General features: G+C 44.5%; 1 protein-coding gene across 6 annotated transcripts in view; it reads right to left on the bottom strand.

Moving 5' to 3' along the window:
• The window catches only part of tjp1a (tight junction protein 1a), a 38,546-nt gene extending 36,665 nt beyond the window's left edge, over positions 1-1,881 (bottom strand). For 4 of the 6 annotated variants that reach the window (XM_076156214.1, XM_076156215.1, XM_076156213.1 and 1 more), the window contains exon 1: positions 1,389-1,880. In XM_076156214.1, coding sequence (XP_076012329.1) covers positions 1,389-1,412 — 24 coding nt within the window. In that variant the 5' untranslated portion in view covers positions 1,413-1,880. Of the gene's footprint in view, positions 1-1,388 lie in introns of all 6 variants that reach the window. The other 2 variants (XM_076156212.1, XM_076156216.1) reach the window with 2 other exon arrangements.
• Between the last annotated feature and the right edge of the window lie 23,439 nt (positions 1,882-25,320).

The raw sequence follows: 25,320 nt of genomic DNA, 5'->3' as shown, positions 1-25,320 counted from the left end.
TAGGTGTACTTTATGTTTTGAGTCAACCGCCACCTACACTATCGCATACAGTAGAACATAACGTCACCAGCTGACATGGCAGAGAGTTTCGCCTAACTGGAACAACCGACCAAACCTGAATATCACCACCTCCGTAAGATAAACACAGCACATTCCTCGCTTGTCAAACTACAGAAATACAAATTCCTATCAGAGGAAACAGCTTTTGGATATGGCACACACAATATTTAGGTCCAACATGAGGACTGACCTAGTTAAATACTTTGCTTAAGACCCCTATATTATTATAATTCTACAACCATGGTTGCAATACTGACACGGATAATGCACTGTTTATAAAAAGGCTGATTCAGCCGCATGCTGCATTTCCAGCTGAAAGCCTACTACAGTACTCACTGCATTCCGCTCTGCCGTCAGGTGTACACCTGACATGACCTAGTTTTCAACAAATTCTGCAGGCTTATGTTGCAGGGACTGCTTTCTTTACTGCCATGCACACATACTCCGGGAAAAAACAAACGAATATCAAATAAACACTGTAGTAGCAGATGATCGCTCGGTGAAACTGGGTGGACGGTGATTAAAGATCACTGTGTGTCCATGAGGATGGTGGTTACTAAAAAGGGACCCAGAGGGGGTGTGATAGGTGCCTGAGGGGGCCTCAACAAAATGGGGAATGCTCCATTTCCAAAGTTATCTCATTCACTTAGTCAGCACAATAAGATTATCTATGTAGTCACTCTTTCATTTCCTTTCTTCCCTTTGTAGTTACTACCGTCCTACCAAAACAGACAGCAATACTAATCCTTAACACACAAACTCTTTGTAAAGTGTCCACCTACAGGGCAAATCTTGCTAACATGGAAGCCAGTTTACTCCATTTTTAGTTCTCTTAAGGAATCAATAAGGACAAAGTGTGAGCAAGTAGAGATGGGAGTGAGCGGGCTTTGGGATGTATGGGGCTTCCCTGCCTCCATATTGTTGCTATCGTAAGCTGATAAGATCCCAGATATCAACAGGTTGTTTGCCTGCCTGGTGATTCAACGACTCTCCAGCTTCTCTCCAGTACAGCCAGAATGTTTCCCTTACAGTACAAGCAACAGAGTTTGTTTTAGGCTGTTACAAATTCGGAATATCCCCATAGGCTACACACACACACACAAACACACGCGCGCGCACACAAACACCACCATGAATGATAGACTACTATTACTACAACCAGTACTCCACCAAGTTAGATAGTCCATCCTGTGGGATAGCTACACGCCCTAAACTTCCCTATTTTGGGACGTGTTTTGCTATTTAGTCGAACATTAGCCAGCAGCAGTGGCAACACATAAGAACAACACTTTACACTTGAATTCCGTCCATCAAGCCATCCTACCCACCTTGTTCGACGCTTTGGAAGACATGTTCCACCCCTATTCCGCTCCAAAATAGGCACGTTTAAAGTTGCTGGTGTAGTTTTTGTGTCAGAGTATCTTATTATGAGTGCGCTTGTTTCCTCTTCCAGTTGAATTTTCGCCCAGCTGCCGCCACGCCGGGCTGCGTTGTTATTTTATTCTCTCCAGTACGACGGGAAACATGACACGAAAAGCCGTGTGTGGAGTCCGAAGTTCATTCCCTTATCTCCCGTGGAAAAGTTAGCGTTACTCCGGACAGGTAGCGAGTCATGGAAGGCTCTCTCCGGGGTGGAAATAACCCAAGAAGACGACCTTGCTTTGGCGTTTCCTCCTTAACCACTGGATGAAAAGTTGTAGAGAGTCGGCATCACTCACTCGGCTGCGGGCAGTGGACTGCAATGGCAGCAGGCTGTGGAAACCTCTCCCTGCTCTCGGCTCTCAGCAACGACGGAGCGGGGCGGACCATTGTGGCTAGCAGGGGTGGAGAGCTCGAGGGGAAATTGAGGACATTGTTCTTGCACCGCGGACAAAACAATTAAATAACCACTTTGAATAGAATACCCGATAATATGGTTTGTTATCTAATTTATTCTCTCACCAGCCCCTTTTGTGCCGATTTTAATCGCGACGAAAAAAGGCGGCCACCCCTGTTATCCCAGGGAAGAGTCTGGCCGGGATACAATCGTAAAGAGAGGAGAGGGCACGCCGCTATCCCGGCTGATGCTACATGCACTTTCACCGTGTGATGGTGGCTTGTGTGGCGTTTGTGTGATGTTACACTTAAAGGGGAAACGATGCGAGGCACGACACAAGACTTTGGAGAATTAAACAACGCGAACACAATATGTGGGAATTTAATCCAATGGAAAATAAGGACAATTTACTCTTGCTTTCCTCTTGCCTGTGCCAGTTGTTTTGGGGTGATGCATCATATAAGTTAACAAATAACAAAAGGGAGGCAATAAACTAAACGGGGGCCTTACAACAAAGCATTTCTCAGCACTGAGAAATTTGGCTGTGCTTGTGGTTGATAAGCCACCTCACAGGAAACCACAAATACCGTTCAGTGAAGTTCCTATGACTTCCTAAACCAGACCCCACCCACAGGATGCAACAATCTCAGCTTGCATTGTTTCACAGTTGACTTGTTTCTAGCAAACAACACATGCAACCGAAGATTTAGCCATATTAAAAACACAAAATAGTGCAGGTGTGTAATAAAAAAACAGAATACTGCGAGAAACATTTGCAGTGTTCATGTGAGCAGTTATTTAGGTACTAAACCCACACGCCCATCTTTAACCAAACTAAGCAGTTTACATTCCATCAAACCAGCTCTCTAATGATCACTTCCTTTTTCTTCTTCAGCTGAGCACTGTAGGGCTTGGTAGCCATGTTGGTGGTCCTAGGTGTTAATTCCCACCACGCATAATCCCACAAAGCTAAAATAAAGCCAGCCAGGAGTGGCAGACAGGGCTTGAACATTGACCTGCAAAATGACTGGGTCAAACTGAGAAGAGAATAGAGACAGATGAACAGCTCTAAACCCCACAGCCCTACTCTTCAACCACAGATAAACACACTTTGTGTACAACACAAGCAAGGACAAGATCAGGAAAGAACAACAAGACCAAGTGCCATGAAGCTAAGTACTAGTCAAACTCATAGGTGCCATTTTAAATAATGAACATGTAGTAAATAGGCCGGAATATATCTTAGCTGTACTTTGATGAAGAGACTGATAGGAGCTGATGGTTAAAATACAATAAAGTTGTAGCGTAATAGCAACTAAACTAATCATTCATCAGGGTCAAGGATGATACGTACTAGTATAGATGCAAGTCGCTCGCTTCTTCTGAAGGTCCTTAAATGTCTCTCAGGATCAAACAGTGCAGGTAGCAGGATGTTCAACATGATCACACTAACAGTAGTCCAATTTGTTTAGTTTTAAAAAAAAAATCGAGCATTAAAATATGCCGCCTAGCCTCTGCAAACTGCAATGTAAAAGAAGCTACTGCTCAGCTTCACCCTCATCCGATCGTGTGTGGCAACTCTGCTGCTCTGACAGAGAGAAGCAAAACATTAGTGACACTCCGATGTGATCAAAGCTTTGTCCTCTGTACTTGCACACTGCATTGCTGCCCTTACAGTTCTCTCCCTCGCTCAAATACACACAAACGCGGACGCGAAACACCTTCAGGGCAGCACAAAGCTTCAGAGCTCAGGTGTGCTCATGGAAGAGCAAGCACATGGGAAATGCGTAGGGGGATATTCAGGCCCATGTTTGGTTAGAGCACATCACAGGCTTCACTCACCCCAGCTTCTCCTGCACCAAAAAGGCTAATGTAGAGCGAAAGAGCATAAAGTGCACAGCTTAAAACACTGAACCTTGCATTGAAAGGAATGCACATCAGTAAACACACAACTCTGTGTTCATGAGTGCAGAAGGATGTGTGGTTTGATTTGACCCCAGTGTTTTGCATGGGCGGAAGTTGATAGGTAGATGTTTAATTGTCTTCATCTGTCCTGAGTTTGGTGTGTGTGAGGGGCCATGTGAGCCTCTCTGATGTGTTGACTCAGGGCAGTCTTGCCCTGCAGGTCCTGCAGAGGCTCTTTGTTTCTTCAGCTAATCAGAACCTTCTGGGCACACAGGGATCAAACTTGAGCTCCTCTAGCAGCTTTCATGCAGCACAGGTACGATAAAGCCATTTCTCTGGATGTAGGCTACTTTTTTAAACGTTAAGTAGTTGTGTAGGTTGTTTTAACAGGAAGAAAAACTTTCCCGCGGTTCACTATAAGGAATATTCTCTTAAGGAATGTTAATCCACAGAAAAATACACAAAAGGTTGTGGTGTAACCCACAAACACTCACTAAACAAATGTCACATCTCTGCTTAGGAGGCTCAGTATTTGTGACCAGATTAGAATCATATGACAGGATTAGTAAGAATCTCCAGAATTCAGCCTCCACTGTCCAGATTGTTGCTCAGGTTTTTGTAGAGACTGAAAATACAAATCTGGTTTCGGTGCCTCTTCTTCTTTGTTCTACTTGAATAAGCCATGACCAAAGCTTTTAACCTCTATTTTACCTTCCTCATATCAGCTTCAATGTGGCCAGTGCAAACACACTTCCTAACTGCTGCTTTACATGAGCAGGTGCCAAAAAGACTGACAGGGTGAAGGGTACACACACACACACACACACACACACACACACACATATATCCTTACAATAACTCAGGTCTCCATCCTCTGAGGCGGCCTTTAAACCTGATCTTCCACTGAAACTGTCAACTGCTTCCAGTCCTGCTGTTCCATATTCAGTGACTGCACGGGCGCTTCATCAATCATTTCCTACCAAAACATACGCTCACCGCTGTTTCTAGCTGGTGAGCTGAAGTGACTTTTCTCTGCTCAAACCTTTCAACAGCGGTACGTCCAACATAATGGAATAAAGATGGAATAAAGGGTTTCTAAGGCCTCTTGCTCCGTCATTGTTTGATCCAGTATTTCACAGAATCTGCATCTGTTGCATATGGATGCTCTCATAAGGTCAAAGTAAGTAATATTTATGTTACTTATGGGTTAATTACAAACTCACATGGACAATAAAGATGTCTAATCTAATATTAACTAATCTAAAGTAATCTAACCCAATCCACTGTGAGGGAGTGTCGGCCAGGTGAGGTTATGCATGTGGAGCTGGTTAAGGTTGATTATAACCTTTACCTGCTCTAATCTGATCTAATTATAGTGTTTAAATGAGCTTTGATAATATGTATTTATTGTCTTAATTGTTAATGCATGTCTTCATATTTAGTGACAGTTGAGAAAGCAGATTAGTCTGAGCTGCTGGTATATCATTCCACTCCTTCTCCTCTGATGAACAGAACGCCATGCCTTCTCAGTGTGAAGCTGGAGGGACTTGATAGGATCGCTGATAATAAGCAGGCACTTTTTAATCTCTTAACCTCAAGAGGCGGCCTCTGATCAACCAACACATAAATCTCTCTCGGGCCCTTTCGCTCCCTCTTGCTCTCTCTTCCCCATAGGAACGTTCCTTCACAGCCAGACGCCACGGACTGCAGCCAACCTGACCGATCCCTCATGATAGCACCTCACGTAGCATAACAAGTAAAAGCTTCAAATTGTGTAACATTCTATGAAGTTTACTTGAAAATTCCACAAAATTAATGCGTCTATAAATATTTCTCAATACAGAAAACTGGCAGCTGTTGTGCATTACTCAGTGTGAGGCCCCGCCTAGTAACAGCCAACACACTGCACACATCTTGAAGAAGCAGAGTGATGAGGAAAAGCCAAATCATCAATCTGCACCGTTCACCCACATGCTGACCCTATTGTTTGCTACAGAACGAGAGTGGTGTCACTTGAAAACAGTCGAAATCCCAAAGCACATCACTACTATTGGCAGTCAATACTTCGGTTCAAAACAGTTCAACCCTTTCCCTTTATTGTTGTGATATTGGATACAGACAATGCTAATGGAACTCGAAACAGCAATCTCTCTCTCTCTCTCTCTCTCATCCCCACACCCTCACACACACACACAGAGGGAGGGTGCAGGCTGTTGGCCAAAGTTTCCCCGTCACACTCCCACTATAATCATTCTGTTTACAGTGATAACCCACAACATTCTAAGACCGATAATGAAATCTTGCAAACTCAAAAAGCAAAAAATAGCAAATCCATCCAAAATCTATGCATTTCAAAGACTAAATAATAAAGTATTTACACGTTTCAGGTACAAAATATTATTGTGACACAGATGTGTGACATAGCATCGACCCAAGTTGCACTTCTATGTGATTTTTAATCATCAGATCACACTCACACACTGAAGGTGGCAGGTGGGGGCAGGGAAACGTTTACTGACATTACTGGATTTCTTCCCACCCTGTCAGGTTTATGAAGGTTAGACTCACTTTCCTTACTTCACAGGTTAGAGTGATGTTTAGTGTCTAATTCTGCTCCTATTGGTACAAAAACAGAAAATGATGCCAGAAACAGATGTGTTATTGTTTTAAAAGTATCCTCAAGTTAACTCTTTGTTTCAAACTAGTGATGATGACTGATATGGTGTGATTTGCATTATAAAGTGATGCCTGTAGTGGTTTGTCAGGCTGTAAAGTGCACTGGTCAATAAAGTCATTCAGTAGACGTAGCCAAGCCAAACTGTCGATGGATCATGAAAAATAACAGCAGTGTGAGGACAAACAGCACTTAGGTAGCTTTAGCTTAATTCATGCTTTTCATCATGAATGCTTATAAAAGGTGGTTTGCAAATCATGCTGCTACATCACGGTGTTGCATGGTTACATAAGGAATTCATTTATTATACAGTATTCCTAAGAAATCATGTTCTCTCACTTACTTTATGATCAAGTGGCACAATCATGAGAAGGTCAGAGCAGGAAATATCTCCTCAGGTTCTTCAATCTTGTCTTCACAATCAACAAACACAAACAGCACCAGACACATGGTGAAAAAAAAGCGAAAGCATGCCACGCTGAACAATCACAGCTCTGCCAGTCTACACGGAAGCCACAACCTGTCATTATCTCTGTGAGGAGGAGCACGGCGGGGCGTTTCACGTGGCTATGGAGACGCCACAGGTACGCACCGCAACACGCAAACTATGCAGAGGAGCCATTCAGCCTCCAGGGCTCATTTGGCACAACAACAAAAAAGGTCACAGATCAGTATCAGATCAGTATCTATAAATCTACACAACTCACATGAATGAATGCACAAATGTACAGCAATTATGCCATTCAGTTACCTGGAGCAGGTTTATGTGCCACATCAGACAGAGTAAGAGAGTGAGTCATAAAAGCTGCAGTTAAACTGTCTGGGCAGCACTTACAGCGTCTGCCCACCTTCGGCTATAATAGCAGTGCCGAGACACAAACATGACAAGTTTGCTGATGGAACCTTAAAGTGTAGTTTCTAAGTCACAATGAATCACAACCTCACTCTATAATTCAAAAGTTGTGGAACATAAATAGCCGTAGATGCTAGAGAGGTCAGATCAAGCTGAGGGAGAGCTTATTTAGGGACACCCCACACTTAGGCCCTGCTCCTTATAGGGTGTCTATCTGCAAGCCCTCTGCATTTGCAAGTGCTAACATGTCTGTGTTTGGGTAAATGACCATGCAGGGTGTGAATTACATCTTAGCCAATACTACAGGCTACAGATGCAAAAGAGCTCCAAGGCTGCCAAAGTGAAATTGAGAGACAGAATAATATCACGCTCAGTCCAACAGCTGCAGCTCCAGTTACAGTGTGGACAGCCAGCAGCAGGCACTGGAGTGCCATTTGACACATAAGTGGCATGAAATTGGCTCTCAGGGAGGAGTAAAGATTTACACGTCTAATGCAGGGAAGAGGTGTGGATTTTCAGGTTGTCATGTTCTTCTAAAACAATTTCACTCTGGTCAGTGTGAGGATTTATGTGGCATCTGTCCCTGCGGAGCCGACACACATCTTGATCGGAGTTGATCTGCTTCTCAAAATCGTCACTGAGGAGGTAAAATGTTTGGGCGGTGACTGTAAACTTTCTCCTTTCCTCTGGTATGTTTCTTGAGTCTCATCTCTGTTCACAGTTTGGCTTCATGTCTTCCAGGCTTCATGTCTTCCAGCTGTGATCAGGGCCCCTCGTTCCTGTTGGGCATTGCAGTTGACAATTGAGATCTTCAACATCAAGGTTAAAAATCCGGCGAAGGGAGTCGACTTCATGGCGCCACCGTTTAAAGACACAAAACCTAGAATGCATGTGTGTCGTGGATTAAGGACCCTGCTCAGATTTTCATAATGATAAGAAAGGTGTGACCATGAGAAGATAAGATTGACTTCAGCTTCTACTGAGAGTAACGCAAGAAGAAGAGGAACTGTTATTCCCCTGCTTGTTAAAAAGGTTCCTCTGTAGTTATCATTGTTTTTCCCCTGGAGATAAACCTCCAAGAGCATGAACACACACTGTCCTCTCTGTCAGAGCAAGAGAGAACAATGGTCTTCACAAAAAAACACTTTTACACTTAAAGACAATACATTCTCTTAAAACTGAAACCTCAGCCTGAAAATAAAAACAAACACAAACTGTCTCCTGTTACAAAGTGAACCTACAGTCCAACCTTGGGTGGGTTGTTTTCATAGAGTGATACATGTTCTTGTTTGTGGCACAGTGTGGATTGTGGTTTGATGACACGTTAATGTTTCTGAACGTGACTGCGGCCTACATAGATTAGATAACAGAGCAAAGTGTTATAGAGAGTCAAAATTCTATATATTTGATAGAATGCTGCTGCTCAGCGCCGGCCTGAACACCCAGAGTGCAGCTGTGTAAAATAAAGACGTGCAGAAGTCAGCAGTATGTCATTCACAACAGGGCAACAATGTGACTGAGGAGGGAGAGAGTTGCCAAGATGAGAAAAGAGGGGAGAAGAAAAAGCTCCACTGTGCCACAAACACACTCTAGAGGCCTGAATGAGGGACGTGGATCTGGACCCTGCGTCAGTGACTCTTCCCATGGTACTGCCTGTTACTGCTGCATTCCAACAGTATGAGGCCAACTGCACGGGGGCAAAGGAGCCCAAAGTGGAGGAAAAGGCAAAGCTCAGCAGGGCCTGTCAGAGGGAAAGCAGCTGTAATTCTGTCAAATCAATGGAATTAACTTCAGAAGCAAAGCATTGTTAGTGTTTGTGCAGTAAATGGAACATAATGGGATGGGATAATGGGATAAACTGATTTATGGTAACTTGCTTATCGCTAGATTATATTAGAGAAGTAAAAAGACGTCTTATTTCTCTCTCAAGGCTTTTACATGTAATGCACCGAAGTGGCAATACACGTTGTAAAAACCTGTGTGTGTGTGTGTGTGCGTGTGTGTGTGTGTGTGTGTGGATCAATCAGGAATCTAACAGTGGAGCTGCTTCCTCCAGTCAAAGATGTGATCTCAGTTTCCTTGTGTTCGTGTTTATTTCTGACTTGTAATCATGGCAGCATAATTAATCAAAATTACAATATGAAAATGTGCAATTACTAAATGGTGAGAGGTTGTGACTTAATGAGCTCATTAAAGTCTGGCTGCACTGCATGTACCAGAGAAGACACAGCTCTGCTCTGCTTTATCTTCTCCATAGTCTATAATATATGAAACGTTAATGATTCATGTTTATTTACTGTTAATATCTGGATGTAATTGAGGTTAAGAGAAGAGTAAACACAACTTCTCTTGTTTGATTTAGTGTATTCTATTTTGTGGTTTGTATAATTCAGAAAAGATTTGTTTAATTTGTTAAATACACACTGACAAACTGTGTTATTAGACTGACTTTATGCATTTTAAACAAAGTGCTCACATGGTGTGTTTATCATATCTTAGATCAAATCAAAATGAATAAACACAATATGATGTTCTAAGCTAAATAGTGCAGTCCTTGTTGTCATAACTACATCAGCCTAAGACCCAGACTCAACACTCTCTCAGTCTAAATAAATGAGCTTTTGTCTTGCTTGCCTGCCACTCCACACACTCCTATGTGGATGAAATCACATGCTCCTCCCATGACGCCACGGCCAGATGAGTGGAGATGATTTATGATTGCTATAATGGTGGAGGAAGGAGAGGTGAAGATGGAGACTCAGAGGTGAAGATGGAGACTCAGCCTCCTCAGGGAGAAGCCTCAGGCCTGCTGGAGTGTAGGTGTGACGGGACCCGAACCCCTGCAGACGACTCAGTCAGTATGTTGGCCAACTAATCCAACGCCCATCCACAGCCAGGATCCAGACTCATCAGCTCTGGTGTTCCCCTGTCACACTCATTTTTATAACATCCCACTCAATTCTAACCACTAAAGCCCAACACAACAGCCCCTAATGCCAAGTGATTACAAATTGCTGCTTTAGCACATTTGTCGCCCCGAACAGAAAGAAAGAGCTGCAAGAGAGGAGCAGCCTGATGAACTCAGCAGAAAGGCAGCAGGCCTGAAAGCCGGCCTAAGCCACCTCTCTTGTAGGGGGCACAGTCAGGGCCGGCCTGGGTCAGTGGAGAGGTGGGAGAGGGGGGTTTACAGTAGCTCTTTCAACAGTGCAGACAGCTCGTGTGCTCCCATGGGAGACGAGACAGAATGTGCTCGTTCAGGCATGCCGGGCACACGCATATGATGGAATCAAAGTTTAGCGGGCTCACAGGGTTTAATCAGTTAAAATCAAACAGTCCAGGTTGATTAGTAAGAGTCTATGCATCAAAATGAATATTAACATCATGAAACCTGGATGTTCCATTTATTTCTATCTTTCTTAACTGTGACTCATCTAAGAAATCTAATTAAAGGAACACAAAAGAGAAAATCCAATCACACAAAACAACATGAAAAGAATCAACACATGCTGCCCCATCAACACAATGCAGAGCCTGTGTAGAGATGCTATCTGTTCCTGTTTGCCTTCAGCTCTGGTATCACCTGGGGCCCCCGGCGTCAAACAAGTGCCACCGGCCCAACTGTGTGACACGCACAGTAAACAGCATATGGAAACCACAGCGCAGGGACAAACCAGCACCAGGGGACACGGAGACACAGAACTGCAATTTAATACTACACTCCTGTTCATAGCACACAGATTCTGCTATCAGTGAACGGTGCTGATTTGAAATTGCTACACTTTTAAAGGAACATGCAGTACAACAACAGCTTCTGCTCCAGGTGTGTATTCAGACCTAACGATGGACTCATGTCTGTCCGTTCACCGCAGGCAGCTGATGAAACATGTTAACGATTGGGAAGTTGGCAACATCACTGATGAAATCTTATTGACTCCCTCCTCCTCCTCCTCCCTCCTCCCTCCCCCGGTCCTGCCTCCATAAATATTCCCACCTGAGAACATGGGACGTGATTGATAACGGTGGAGGTGGCGACTCCTCCGTGCGGACAGATTCCATCAATAGGAGGCGCTGCAGAGACGTGATCATTTTCAGAACACGCTGGCTTTATTGATTACCGTGAAGCTGTCACCCGAACTTCAGCAAATTCAATTAAAAGTGTTCTTTGATTAAAAGTTACAACCTGCAGCTTTAATTCTGCAGCGTGTCAGAGGGAACGTTATGCAGACCGCAGCGACAAGGCTGAGATTAGTTCTGCTGTCATGCTGTTAGTGTGTAAAAGTGCAAGAGCAGCAGTCCAGCGGGAGGATCAGACTGTTTGACACACTGGAACTGGTTAGGACAGAGAGGCAGATAGATATGAAGATAGCAGAGGGCGGGGGGGGGGGGGGGGGGGGGGAGAATGTGTGAGTGTGTTGTACATTCAGCCACATTAAGGGAGAAAGTAGGTTAATCCACTTTAGACAATCTTCACACAGAAGATAACATTCAGGTGTCTGAAAATATTTGATGTGTTGGCGCTGAAAGCCCCGTCTCAAACCATCTACACTACAGCATGAATAGCAAATGGATGAAAATAATCCTCTTTGTATTTCTATATAGGCTACATGCATGGCTGAGATTAAACGGTGAATTTCACGCTGAAATCTCTTCAGTGGACACAAGCTTTGTCAGACTGTACTGTCATGTGAGAGCGGCCGGTCATTATGCTTTGTCTTTATGTAAAGTGATGCATTTTTGTGAAAAATGCAAAAAAAAAATACAGAGAGTTTGTGTATTTCCGTGCCAAAGTTCCAGTAAACACCAGAGGGTTCCAACTTACTAGTCGCTTAATTAGTGTAAATTTAGTCTAAACTTCATCCATGCATTTCCTCCATGTTGCCATCAGCAAAGACACAACAGGACTACAAGATGAAAATCAGTACGAGCACACACACCCTGGCTGCACAGCAAAACACTGACTTAATGTGACAGTTCAGCAGACTACAGAAGGCTGAGTGTGTCAGAGCATCGTTACAACAAAAAGCTGGGTTGGATTAAACACCAACAAAGTAAAAACCAGTCTGCTGCAGTCTACAACTTTCAACACAACAACAATTCTGTTTGCTCCACGCTGTCCTCTTCGTTCATTATCAAATCATCACACATCACTTAAACTCACCGCACACGCATGCATCGCCTGCATACGCTCGGACTCCAGCTGTGGCTAACCCAGCGGGATGCTTTTGTCCGTTTATGTCCCTCCACATGCGCGATGGCTATGGAAGTCAGTGTGTCGGCCTGTGTGAGTGCATGTGATCCTCAGCAGCAGCAGCAGCAGCAGCAGCAGCAGCAGCAGCACACACACACTGGACTGATCGCAGAGCAAAGCTGGGGTGACATCTATGACGGCCGCCAGATAATCTACATGACACTGCCACCAAGAGGAGTGGAGATATTGATTTAAAAGCAGGTCTAAATTTAGATCCCTGTGCATTCTGATTGGGCTGGAGTCATGCACCTCTGTGCTAATGAAGGCCAATGAGCACAGGACGGTGTCACCAGCAAAGCTTTGATGATGGAAACCACCAATACTTCTTCTGCATTAAGCTGACCTAACCGCGGCGGAGCCCTCTGTCCTGACCCCCCTGTTCTCATCCTCCCTGTGATAACAGAGACATTCCTGAGCTCATTCCCTGCCTCACCACAGGCCTCTCCCTTAATTCCAGCAGAGTGTGTGGAATGTTTGACTGAAGAACAGAGCAACCGGGTAGTCGGGAGAGGAACAGACGAAAGGAAATGAAGAACATTACCGAATTGAGGTCTGTTATGGCTCCTGGCGCTTCAAGCACCTGGTTGCCCACAGCAGGATGAAGCAACATACAGGAGCACACACACACACACACACACAGTCATACAGAAACACACACACATGCGTGCAAGTATAAAACATCTGCCATACAATGTGCAAATCTGGAGCAAGCCGATCCATATGTAGCTGTGTAGTTGGATTATCTATGTAATGTGAATCAGTGAGCTGGATTACAGGAGATGATGGGATCTCTTCTACATGCAGATTACACAGCGCCTGATCAGGATCACAGGAGGAAAATAATAAAAAGGAGTTTTTAGAGATCGTGGGAGTCGATTCTAAAGGTTAGGACAGCGTTCTACTGAAGCGTTTATTATATAAGTGCTTCAGATGTTTGGATGTCTGGACTTTTCAGTGAAGTCACACAAGTTTAGATCCAAATGAAATCCAAATGCGAAGAAACTCAAACTGAAATATATCAAAATGAGATGATAACAGAAGGTCAGGACTGAAAATACGTATATACACTAGGTTTATATTTTTAGTATGTATACATGGATAGATATAGATATAAACATAGATATGTACAGAGAGAAAGAGGATGATCTAATGCTACAAGTGGTAACCAAAACAAGAGAAGATAAACTGGAGGATCAATCAGAAAAGCAAGAGAGATTGGCAAATGGTGCGATCTCAAAAAAAAAAAAAGGAGAGAGAACACTTTGTTCTGGGCATTATAGTCTGAAGCAGGTGATGGTCTGGAAAAAAGAGATGAAGGGCAAAACAAGTCAGACAGAGTGATCTACGCCCCGCAGCCGAGTCCAACTGCTGTCGTAAATCTCCACCACTCCTCCACGCGTCTGGAAATCAATTCTCTCCATCGCTTGGTGCTTTATTTATGAGTCACCATTAGGGATGAACTCTCCGCAGCTATGATAACTGAGTTGCAGGTAAAGAGAGGAGGATCTCCAGGGGAAGGACGGAGTCGCCAACACACACACACACAGCTGCCTCTCCTGAGAACCCAATCAGCACAGCGAGAGGGATGCAGACATTTTTTATTGTTGCAATCGTTCTATTAATCTCCACCTTACTGGAATAATCGGGTTGAAGCGTCTTCATAGTCTTCATTTATCCACAGTTTGGAATTTTCCTCAAATCAGTCACAGAGGGTGTGATTGGGTGATACAACAGTCTCCACCTCATCCCTCCAAGAGTGCAACAGCAGGCACAGCAAAGAGAGAAACCAGATTGAGAACATGACACATTCCCTGTGCCTGTGAACGCACCATCCGGGGCGTCCTGCTCTCCCGGCCTCTGTGTTGACCTTATTCACCACCAGGCTGAACCTACCTGTTATTCCTGCCCCTGCTCAGCTTTTTGCCTGCCTCTCCATCTGTCTGCCTGCTTGCTTCAGGACTAAGGAGGCGAGCCGGTATTATTAAAAGAAAACAATCAGGAGAAATAAGGGATACGGGGATATGAGCACAGTTAATCTGCTGGCAGCTCCACTGAGGCTCGGGGAGGGAGCTCCCACTGAAAACAAGCCAGCAGGAAGACATCTCGTCTGATGGTGCCTCAGTGAAGCAGCTCGGTGGAGTGCAGCTAAATACATACGGCAACAGGTCGAGGACAGGGAACAGATAGAATAGAACAGGATGGAATCATGCTTTTGTCAGTGTCTCGGATGCCTGGCAGGAGCAGAGAGAGGCGCTGACCCATAGATGACAAAATCCCTATCACCTGACGGTGCAGTCATCCCTGCTGCTCTCCCCCTCCTCCCCTCCTCCCCTCCTCCCCCCACCCAGTCATTTATTCTTAACAGAACGTCTTCAGCCAAGACGTGACCGCACCGCACAAATATGAGCAGGCATGCTGGGAGTTCATATCTCCCCTTTTTCTGTTCCATCCACACAAAACATCAGAGCGTTTTGTTCTTGTCATCCAAATATTTGAACGTTTCCAGTCAGGGAAAAACTGACTTTGAAATTCCTTCACATCAGGTAGAATATCATGCTAGGTTGAGTAACAACTGCAGCTGTTAGATAAATTCAACACTTCAATTGTAATAGTAGCAATGTTTGATCTTAAGGTTGAGTTGACTCAAACACAGCATTCCATTAAGTGCTTACTTGGTCAAGGCCAAACTTACCAGCTAGTTCACTAAACAACAAGTAGATAGTGGAATATGTCCTGAGTGATTGTTTTGAGAGGTTTAGTCAAAGCCCAAATCAAACTCAATGTTGCTTTGAACAAATGAACAAACTGGGACAATTTGAGAATACACGGCACAGGCTACTGTTTTGTTTACTTTTAGAGTTTAACTGAGCTCTCTGCTTTCCTAATGTTCACAGAATGTAGCCAATTTCTCAAAACACTCTCTCACTCTCCCTCTCTCCGTCTCTTTGTCTCTCTCTCCGTCTCTTTGTCTCTCTCTCCTCTCTCCGTCTCTCTCTCCTCTCTCCGTCTCTCTCTCTCTCTCTCTCTCTCTCTCTCTCTCTCTCTCTCGCCCCCCTATCTCTCTGGGATCCCCTGTGGCTTTTTTCTGGAATGTCATTTTCCATTAATTAAATGTTCTGGCATCACAGAGGGAGCCACATCACAGTCCTCTGCACAAAATCCGAGAGACTCTTGAATGTAAGTGTAATATACTCATAATTAGTCCACCAATGGAATTTATGAAGTTGGGGTGTGTGTGTGTGTTTTATCCTGTGTATCTAAATGACTGATTCAGATGAAGAAATCCATCTCAAGACTGAATGAATTAGATTAGATTACGATCATTTGGCAGACGCTTTTATCCAAAGCGACTTACATTACATTACCACCCTTCGCAGAGGGTTCGGTGCCTTGCTCAGGGGCGCCTCGGCAGGGGCTGGCAACCCTCCGGTTCCCAAGCGGAAGCTCTACCCACTGAGCCACTGCCTCTGAATTGTACTAACATCTGAATGTAAACCAGATCCAGAGAGGCGAAAGGAAAGGGAGACATGAAAAAGAGTGTATGGACAACAAATGCCATATTTCCACTCATGTTAAACAATTGTGTCTTTTCCCTTTGAGGCAGTTAAAATGAACAGTAGCTGGGTAAGTGGGTTGAGTTAAAGTAGTTAGTGGTGAAATGCTGCCCTCTGCAGGACACAATCTGCTGTTGGTCTCTCGTGCTGAAGAATAATGTTACAGAGTATTTAATTAATGTGTTGCACTATTTTATCTGTTAAAAGTCAGAGTGTATCAGAACATTTGACAACAAAATAAAAATCCTACATATTTCAAATGCTCTTCAACGCTACATGGTCACTTTTCATTGCTCAGCATATTGAATACTGAGAATCTGCAAAACCTGAATTGAAAGCTGAATGTATTCATTTAACATTCATGCTACCTGCAATTAAAAAAGTTGTCAATTCTCCACACTGACTCCTGCCAGTCTGTGTGTCCGTGTCTCATAAATCTGAAGCAATTTTTACAGGTAGATGTGATCTTCACCCCCTGTGGGAGCAGAGGTCACCCTGCCTGTGTCTGTGCTGTGGAAGCCAAACAGGACAGAATGCTGACTCATGTTGCTCAAGGGAAAAAAACAAACACACACACACACACACACACACACACACACACACACACAAATACACACACACACACACACACAGACACAAATACACACACACACACACACACACACACACACACACACACACACACACACACACACACCTCATTCATCAGTGGGGTGTAAATCCGGCCCCAAGGTGATTCCATTCAATCGTGGTTATTTAGGGAACGACTCCATTCATCTCTCATTTCCACCACAATTCCATTCGATTACTTTGAAACAAACAAATGCTTACATTTATAAATACTGTCTGTCTGTGGGAAGTGAATAAAACTCACTCTTAATGTCTCCGGTCTCTCCGCCTCATTAGACATCAGAGCAGACTGCGGCAGGTTCACTCTGTTGTTATTGTTGACTGTTGTTTCACCTTGAGCTCTTTGGGACGGAAATACATTAAACTGCTGACACAAACGTTTAAGACTACGTTTTGCCGGTCAGTTTGTGAAAATAGGTCCCATGCTATGATGGGGGTGTGGGGTGGGGAGCAACACAGCTTGGCGAGTCCATCTCTCAGCAGGTAGCATCCTGAAATAGTCCCAGTGAATCTAACGGTGTGTACACAGCCCCTGGCTCCTGGTGACTCTGTCCTGAGCGCCCCCCCTGTCCCCAAGTAAGGAGTCCTCCAGAGACACACACACACACCGTGCGCCCGTCCACTCCAATTAACCCATTTCCTCCTCATTTGTTTCCCTCCCTGACTTTACTCTTCCGTGCACACACACACACACACACGCCTCACAGCCAGGTTGCAGGTTGCAGTTTGGCATCACGAGTTCCCCCGGGGCATCTCGCTTTACAAAGTTTCACATTTCTGGATGCTCGATGGAGTTCAGAGGGAAAGTAAAAGTCAAACGTGAAATGCGAGCCCCTAGAGGAGCCTGAGTGGAGGGAACAAGTGGGCACACAGGCCCGGCCCTATCTTGGTATAGACCTGTAACACAGAGGCCACTGACATTGCTTGCAGAGTGTAAAACAAACTACAGGAGGGCATAGAGTACAGAGGACAAAGGCACAGGGGCTCTTTACCATAAAGTCTGTATCACTGCAGGGATTTTGGCTCTGCTTTGTAAATGTCAGTTCTATATCAAGGGTAAGTGTGTGTATGTGTGAGCAGGAGGCAATTTATAAAGTAATGGTTCCTTGAAGATCAGTCGTATTTGGGGAGTTTCGTCTCTGACTGGCAGGCTACTCAGCTGTGAGCGCTCGTCTTTTATTACTCAGCTTACACACCGGCTGCAATCTGGATTTTATGACTCCGTGTAACTCCCAAGAGCGAGACGTCAATACAAACCTCAGAATGAACGAGCTCATGTAACAGATCTGCTCCCGTTCCCTGCCCTCTAACCATAAACGCTGCCCATTCACATCACCTCTAACCTGTGTGCATTAACGTGCATCATCACCCCCCAACCTCCCACACCAAGGGCAAGAAATGGCGTTGCCATGGAAACAGCGGCGAGGGCCTAAATTGTATTGAGGAGAATCCGTCCCATCTCATTAGACGAGGCTGCTGCTGCTGCTGCCACGTGGTCCAGCCTGTTGAAGAGATAAATGAACCCGATCTCCTCCCGTCGCCATCCAGCACCGCTCACTCACGGCCCCCCGGCTGGCTGCCATCACAATCAGCGACCCCGGCCGCCATTTAACACCAACGCAAAGCACTGGGAGTTACAACTACAATGGCATTAAGCTTAATTCAACTCAACACTACAAAGTACTTCAAACTGTTCAAATTGCTTCTACGTGTGATAAATTATTCAAAGAGAAACATTTTAGCCCCGAGACCCGGACTAGGAACAGAGGGGTGGGCGGGCGGGGGCGGGGGCTCAAACGGGGACTGAGATCAGACATGAAAGCAGCGCAGCTCCAGAAGGTTACTGAGTCCATACTTCTGTCCAATTAGAGCATTTGTTACTAAAATTAGTGCTTATTTGGCATAAACACGTTTGATAGCTAAGCCAACACAAACAACAACAATGGCGTCCCGGGGGAGAGCAACGGAAGGCCGACCGATCCGCGGGGTCGGCCGCTCTGATCCGATCAATAAAATTAATTCCTCTGCTCCGTTAAGTAAACTTTGCGGGGCGAGAATGATGATGAAAGCTATTTATTCGTTATTGACGGTTCATAGAGAAATGCCAATAAATGTAAACAAACAAGCAGAGGGGGAGAAGAATGAGTCCCATGTGAGCGGCTGAGCTCAGAGTCCAAGGGATAAAAACACAACTATATTTACCTTCCACCTATCAATCTTTCCGTTTATCATCTTTCATCTTTCTCTCCATCTCTCCTCCTTTCCTTTCCTTGCTCATCCTAACTCACTATGCCCTCTAGTAAATCTTTCTCTCCTCTTCTGCCCCGTTCTCCTTCTGTCCCCATCTGAGAAACGCTGACCTGCAGACTCCCTAATGCCACCAATCAATATCATGCAGAGGACAGTCGACCGGCCGGACATACAAATATGAAGACACGCTTCCCGAAATGTATGCGGCCGCTCTTCCTTTTACACACTCAAACACACTGCAAACCCAGAGTGATTGATTAATTTAATTTAATGTGAATGGTTCCATATGACCCTGTGTTGAATAAGGGCTTCTCACTGTCATAGATCATTGCTTCATCTATCTATAGAGCTGACATTGATCCTGCCTGCCCTTCCTGCCTGACATTACAGATGCAGCCGGCTAACGTGAGGGGCAGGGAGGGCGTCATTATGCAGCCGCTCCCTCAGAGACGGTGGCGTCTTTAAACAGCTAATGAATCACTCCCATCAAAATCAAAGCCATAGGCAACCTGAAAGCATTAGCCTATAGATTTTGCCCCTGGTTAATGGTGAATGCAATTAGGGGAGGACTCGTAGGTTTATCCTGTGAGGCCGGCATACGCTCAGGAAGCCTCAGCTCACTCAAGTGCTCAAACTCTATGAGCTCTGAGTAACAGCACTATTACCCAACTGGGATAACTTGGCTTCTTCTGCTTCTTCTTCTTCTTCTTCTTCTTCACTCCCCCAAGGACGTTATTACAACTACTGCTCAAAATCTATAAATCAATGAGTAGATATGTAGCAGAAGGGTCGGGCACTATGTTATTCCAGCAAAACACATTTTGTCTTGGCTTGTTTGGCCTTGATGGAGGTATGCCAGCTTATTATTCATATTCTCGTATGAAGTAGCAGCAGTTGGTTATTAGTAACAGTAGCAGCAGGACTGTTATTATTTAACCAGAGTAGCTGGTTTGCTGACTAACAGAGCTTACAAATTCAGCACTTTAAGTTAATGTTTACTTTTACTCAGTCATTGTTTATATGCAGCACATACCTTGATGCTTTGTCTGTACTGCAGTTTAGGTAAGAATGCATGGATGGCAGTAATATGAGCACACGGTTCACAGAATACACACGAGGCTTTGTGTAATCAGAGTACAGAGAGAATCCTCCATCAAAGGTCCCTCATGATGTTTACATGCATATGAATACATTGATTTACGGCGCTTTAATCTTTCATCTATGTTGATTTATGAAGTATTATGATGCGTAATGTGGTGTACGCGGCATTGGGGGAAAGAAATCCAGTTATTGTTTTAATTGGAGTATAATTGGAGTAAGTTTGAAATGACTGAGGCTCAGTTTGATCTCAGGAGCTTGGTGGCTCTGTGGGTTTCATGTTTGGACGGTTCATATATAAGCGTCTCATACCATAAATGCATGCAAAGGCTCCGCACAGCACAGGAGAGAATCCGCACTGAACGTTTCAACTCAGGTAAGATTAACGACTTGTATGTGCAATGCAATTTTGTCCTGTTGTGTCCCGGGAACAAGGCATGAAGAGAATGAGTTATACGGCGTCTCCAGAGCCTCCTGTCCACACCCAGGAAATATATTCATCTAATCTGAACATTCTGCACCCGGGCCGTCACACAATTCTCTCATCTCTCATCCTGCCCATCCGTGTCATAACCTCCACTCCTCCCTCACATTTATCACTCACTTCTGTAATCTCTCTCTCCTACTCCCTCTCTCTCTCTCTCTCTCTCTCTTGCCATCTTGCATCTCTGCTTCCCCACAGGCTATAATCATACTACACCCCAAAACCTTGGACAACCAGTGAATGTGGAAAAAAATGTCGCTTTTCTCTTCTGAAAGCTTCTTAAATTACAAATGACAAGCCAATTTACTTAATTTGGAATTCCATTTGTTTGCTTGTTGACTGACAGTGGACAGGTCCGGTGTTAAGTGCATCATTCTATTGAGTTCAAACATTTGAGCTCATTATTGTTGGGTTCTGAAAAACATTGTCCCAGCACTTTGGGTTTGTCTAATATCTTTGTTTTCATCTCAAACCAATTAAATGAAGATGCAGTTTGCTTTGACAGGAAGTGGTTCAAGTGCTGCTCTCCCCTTCTACTTACATTACATGAGCCGAGCTCCTTGGGAAACCTGACTAAGCTGAATCAAACATTGAGGCCGTGAAGGGTAAAAAGACAGAATAACAGTCTTTCTACACTTTCTTTCAAGTTAGGTCTAAAACTTTTCCTTGACTTTTCCAAGGAATGATAAGCAAAGCAAACTTTACAACCACTATGTCATTGTAATCTAAACCTGTTTAAGCCATATTCTGTATTTTTATATGAATATTTTAGCAGATAACCATGTGTTTCCTGCATATTTGGGATATTTAATCATTTCCAAAACAACATTTCCAGGCCTGGATAAAATTCCATGACTTTTGCTGTCCTGTGTGATTCATGGGCGTATTAAAAATGGGATTAATTAAAAAACAGAACATGACAGAATCCAGTCTTTGCATGAATGTAATTGTTGTTGAAAGGTTATGGATGAAGCTACAGCACCAAACAAAGACGTGAAGCTACAAATCACACAGCGCACAGCACTGTTCTCTCCAACAGAGTGCTTACATTCAACTCAAGGACTCTGCATATTAAAAATAGGTCACACTTCAAACAGCCTTACAGAATCACACACACACACACACGGACACAGGCGCACACACACACGTACACATGCGCGCGCGCGCACACACACACACACACACACACACACACACACACACACGTCCATCCCCGTGACAGAATCCTGAGGAATCGATCCCTTTTTCCTAGAGTGAAGCAAACATTGGCAGCTGCTTTACATTAGAAGACAAATATAGGGACCGTTGGTCTTTGTTGAATAATTAAGAGCTCAAATCCCAGCTGATTGCTCCAACAGATTTGTTTTTAGACCCTCCTCTCCTTCACGTTGATGTTTTTACTGCACAAAAATAACTGCTATTCCCAGAAAAAAGGCTCTAGATTCCTTCCGTTTTTCCCATCCATTATTCATGCCTCAGACTTCCACTCCTGAAGATATTTTGATACACAGTGCACAGAGGGAGATTGTAAACTAACGAGGAACATGCTCCACACATCCGATGCCCAGATGAAATGGATACTGGGGCTTTTTTAGTATACTGTATGTATTATATGTTATGTTGATGATAGGGTAAGGAGGTCTTATTGAGTATCGATAGTTGAGAGTCACGTTCTAAATACAGCAGGACCGCAGCTGAATATCATGTTATGGGACTTTATGACCACAAGCTAAACAAATGCTGCTGTGCCTGTCATTGTTTCCTCTTCATGGGAGGAGGAAGATATGGTAAGAACAGAGATAAACATCTAAAGATACAGATACAGAGGTGAACTGGTGAATGTGGGAACCCAACTCCAGCTCAGACTCTGGCTTTAAAGCCCAGAAATGGTAACATCAATGAATGATACAGTCCACGTTCTGTGTTTCTGACAGCAGCAAAGGCTTTGGGAGAGATTTTTCTTTGATCAAACCTGGCAACCATCTCCTGCTTTCCAACTGTGTGTGCATTTCCTACAGAGTGAACACCAGCTATGGGATTAGGGAAGGTGGCAGCACACACACACACACACACACACACACATGATTCCCTTATTCAGGATTGAGAGATATAAATATAACTCCTACACAATTCAATGATTTCACGACTTGGATTATTAAGATCACATGTCATCTTCCACCCAATCAGCTCACCACCAACGTGTACCACACTTAATACATGTTAACATTTCTTGGTTTACCCACAACTACCATAAATAGGCTAAATATGTGCAAAACTGCACACACTGCACTGGCCACTTCCTCCCGCAGCAAACAAATGACCCGTACACATACAGTATGCATGTATACGGGTCATTGTTCACTTGTATGTGTGTATGTGCTCTGCAGTGGAGAAATGGCAGTGAAATCTTTGTGTCATTTACTTTTCTAAACTTATATGAATTAAAAAGAAAAACAAATCCTCCAGTTGTCAATTTATTTTTGATTGTAAGTCCTAACACAATGTCGTTTTGTCATCATGGGACACTATTGAAACATCAGGTAGCAGAATCAGCTGCTCTATGTGACTCTGACTCTATGTGGCCCTCCAGAAGACGCTCCCTTTATTTAGCAGGAAGCTTTCAACCAAAAAGCAGCACAATGCGTCCCACATGTTTGGGTCTGTGCATATGATACCTTATCAAAGTCACATTCAGCTTTCATTCATCGGCCTGTGCAGCTCCTTTACAAACACATCTGCCACCCTCCCCCCTCCCCCCCTGCTCATGTTTCAGTCACGGATGCTAAGGTAAGGAAAGAATTGATTTAGGCCAAACGGCTCGCTGCCAAGAATTACGCAACGGAGGACAGAGAATATGTCCACCTCTGTCTCAAAATGAGACAGTGACAGCAAACGTATAGCCAGGAATCAATCAAATTGACAAACTAGCTCTGAGTATATGTGTGTGTGTGTGTGTGTGTGTGTGTGTGTGGGCGGTGTGTTTCTGTGTGTGCATTTTGCATGCTTCAGGTTGTTGAGGCTGTGCTGTGCCGCGCAGCTCCACCCATCTACTGCTCGTGTCCATGTTCTGGCCTCCTTCACACCAATAAGGCATTAACTGGTGTGACCTGCAGATGCTTCCTCTTTTCAACCTCATCATAATGAGTCCCACTCCAGACAACAGGCCGGCTGCCGGAGTGGAGAGATGGAGTAATGAGCGCTCCACTCCGGCACCCAATTACAGCCGAGTGAAACCCACATACAGGCTGATACACACACACACACACACACCACACACACACACACACACACAATGAAGACTATGAGCATGCTGAGGAAGGATGGGGGCGGATGAGGAAACATCATGCTGAGAACATTTATTAAAGGAGACATCTAGTGAGGGTCAGGAGATGTAAGAGGATCACAGGAGAGCGTGCGCCAGGGAGAGAGAGAGAGAGAGACACACAGGGAGACAGGGAGACAGACAGGGAGACAGACAGGGAGAGAGACACACACACAGAACTGTTGTGCAGTATGGGAGACAGTTTTATCTGTGCCCTCTCTGGCCCCGTGCATAACACCAAAGTTGGCAAGCATTGATTCGCAAAAGCTACTCTGCTTGCATCACTCATATCACACACACACACACACACACACACACACACACACACACACACACACACACACACACACATACACACTGTATACAGTTGAGCCAAAAGCAGTTCTCAGCTCAATGGTCTATCCCAGAGTTAGAAAGGGCTTTTAGGGTTCAAGCAGCTTAACCAATCATTTATCAGATTAATACTTTGAAGAATTAAGCTCTCATAACCGGAGACATAGGGAACGTGTTCAGCTGGGCTCGTCTCACAACCAGACAAGCATTGCACATCTACAAAGTCATTCAGTGAGCCTGTTCTGGTCTTCCTGTACTGTATTAGGCCTGTATACTGAACAATAACTCCTCCTAATACAGTAAACAAACAAAGACATTCTCATTGTCACAGGATGAGGATTTGTTTTTAATAGTTAATGGAGTCAATAACTCTAAATGTGTTTCCAATGATCAGTGTACAGCAATGCCATTATGAGGTGGTATACTCAAATCTAATTAAAGCAAACAGTTACAGTGAATTATGGCAAAGTTGTGTCGTCTGAAAACGAAGAGGCTTACATTGGAGTCCAGCAGGTCGATGCTGTCCAGGCTCTTGCTGCGGTGAATGCGGCCTTTGATGCGGCGAAGGGAGGGTTTGCCCTGGCTCATGGGCAACGACAGGGTGGAGGTGGCATGCATCGCCATAGCACCGGCACCGCCAGTAGCACCATTGGACCCGTCTGAGCACCCTGGATCACCAGTGGGCGTGTCTCCATCTTGTGGGGTCACCCTGGGGCAGAGAGACGGAGAAACAAGGACGACGTCAACGCTGAGAAAGGCACTGAAGTTCAGGACGGATCTAACCTGTGACACACGAGTGAAATACACACGATGCTGAACTCCAGGATGTTTCTGTTATTGTATCATTTGTCAGGTCAAGAAGACACCACAGCATAGAAGATCAGGACCATAACCTTCTACCCTCTACTGCTTGCTTTACTTTTGGAGCGACATCCTTTCCTGTGGAGTGCAGTGGCATTCAAAGCAAGTGTGGGGAAGTGGGTTGAATGTCAGCGTGTAGCCTGCAGGTGGAGGCGCTCTTGTCTTCTATTATTAAGCCAAAACCAAGCTGCACACGGTCCAGCATGGAAGTTACTCTGTAAACATCGTAAAA

The sequence above is a fragment of the Genypterus blacodes genome, unplaced genomic scaffold (genome assembly GCF_046128005.1).
Source record: "Genypterus blacodes isolate CSIRO-AG114 ecotype Tasmania unplaced genomic scaffold, CSIRO-AGI_Gbla_v1 ptg000067l_1, whole genome shotgun sequence".
Lineage (NCBI taxonomy): Eukaryota > Metazoa > Chordata > Actinopteri > Ophidiiformes > Ophidiidae > Genypterus > Genypterus blacodes.
Note: the sequence above shows the minus strand (reverse complement) of the source record. Positions and strands in the feature narration are given on the sequence as shown.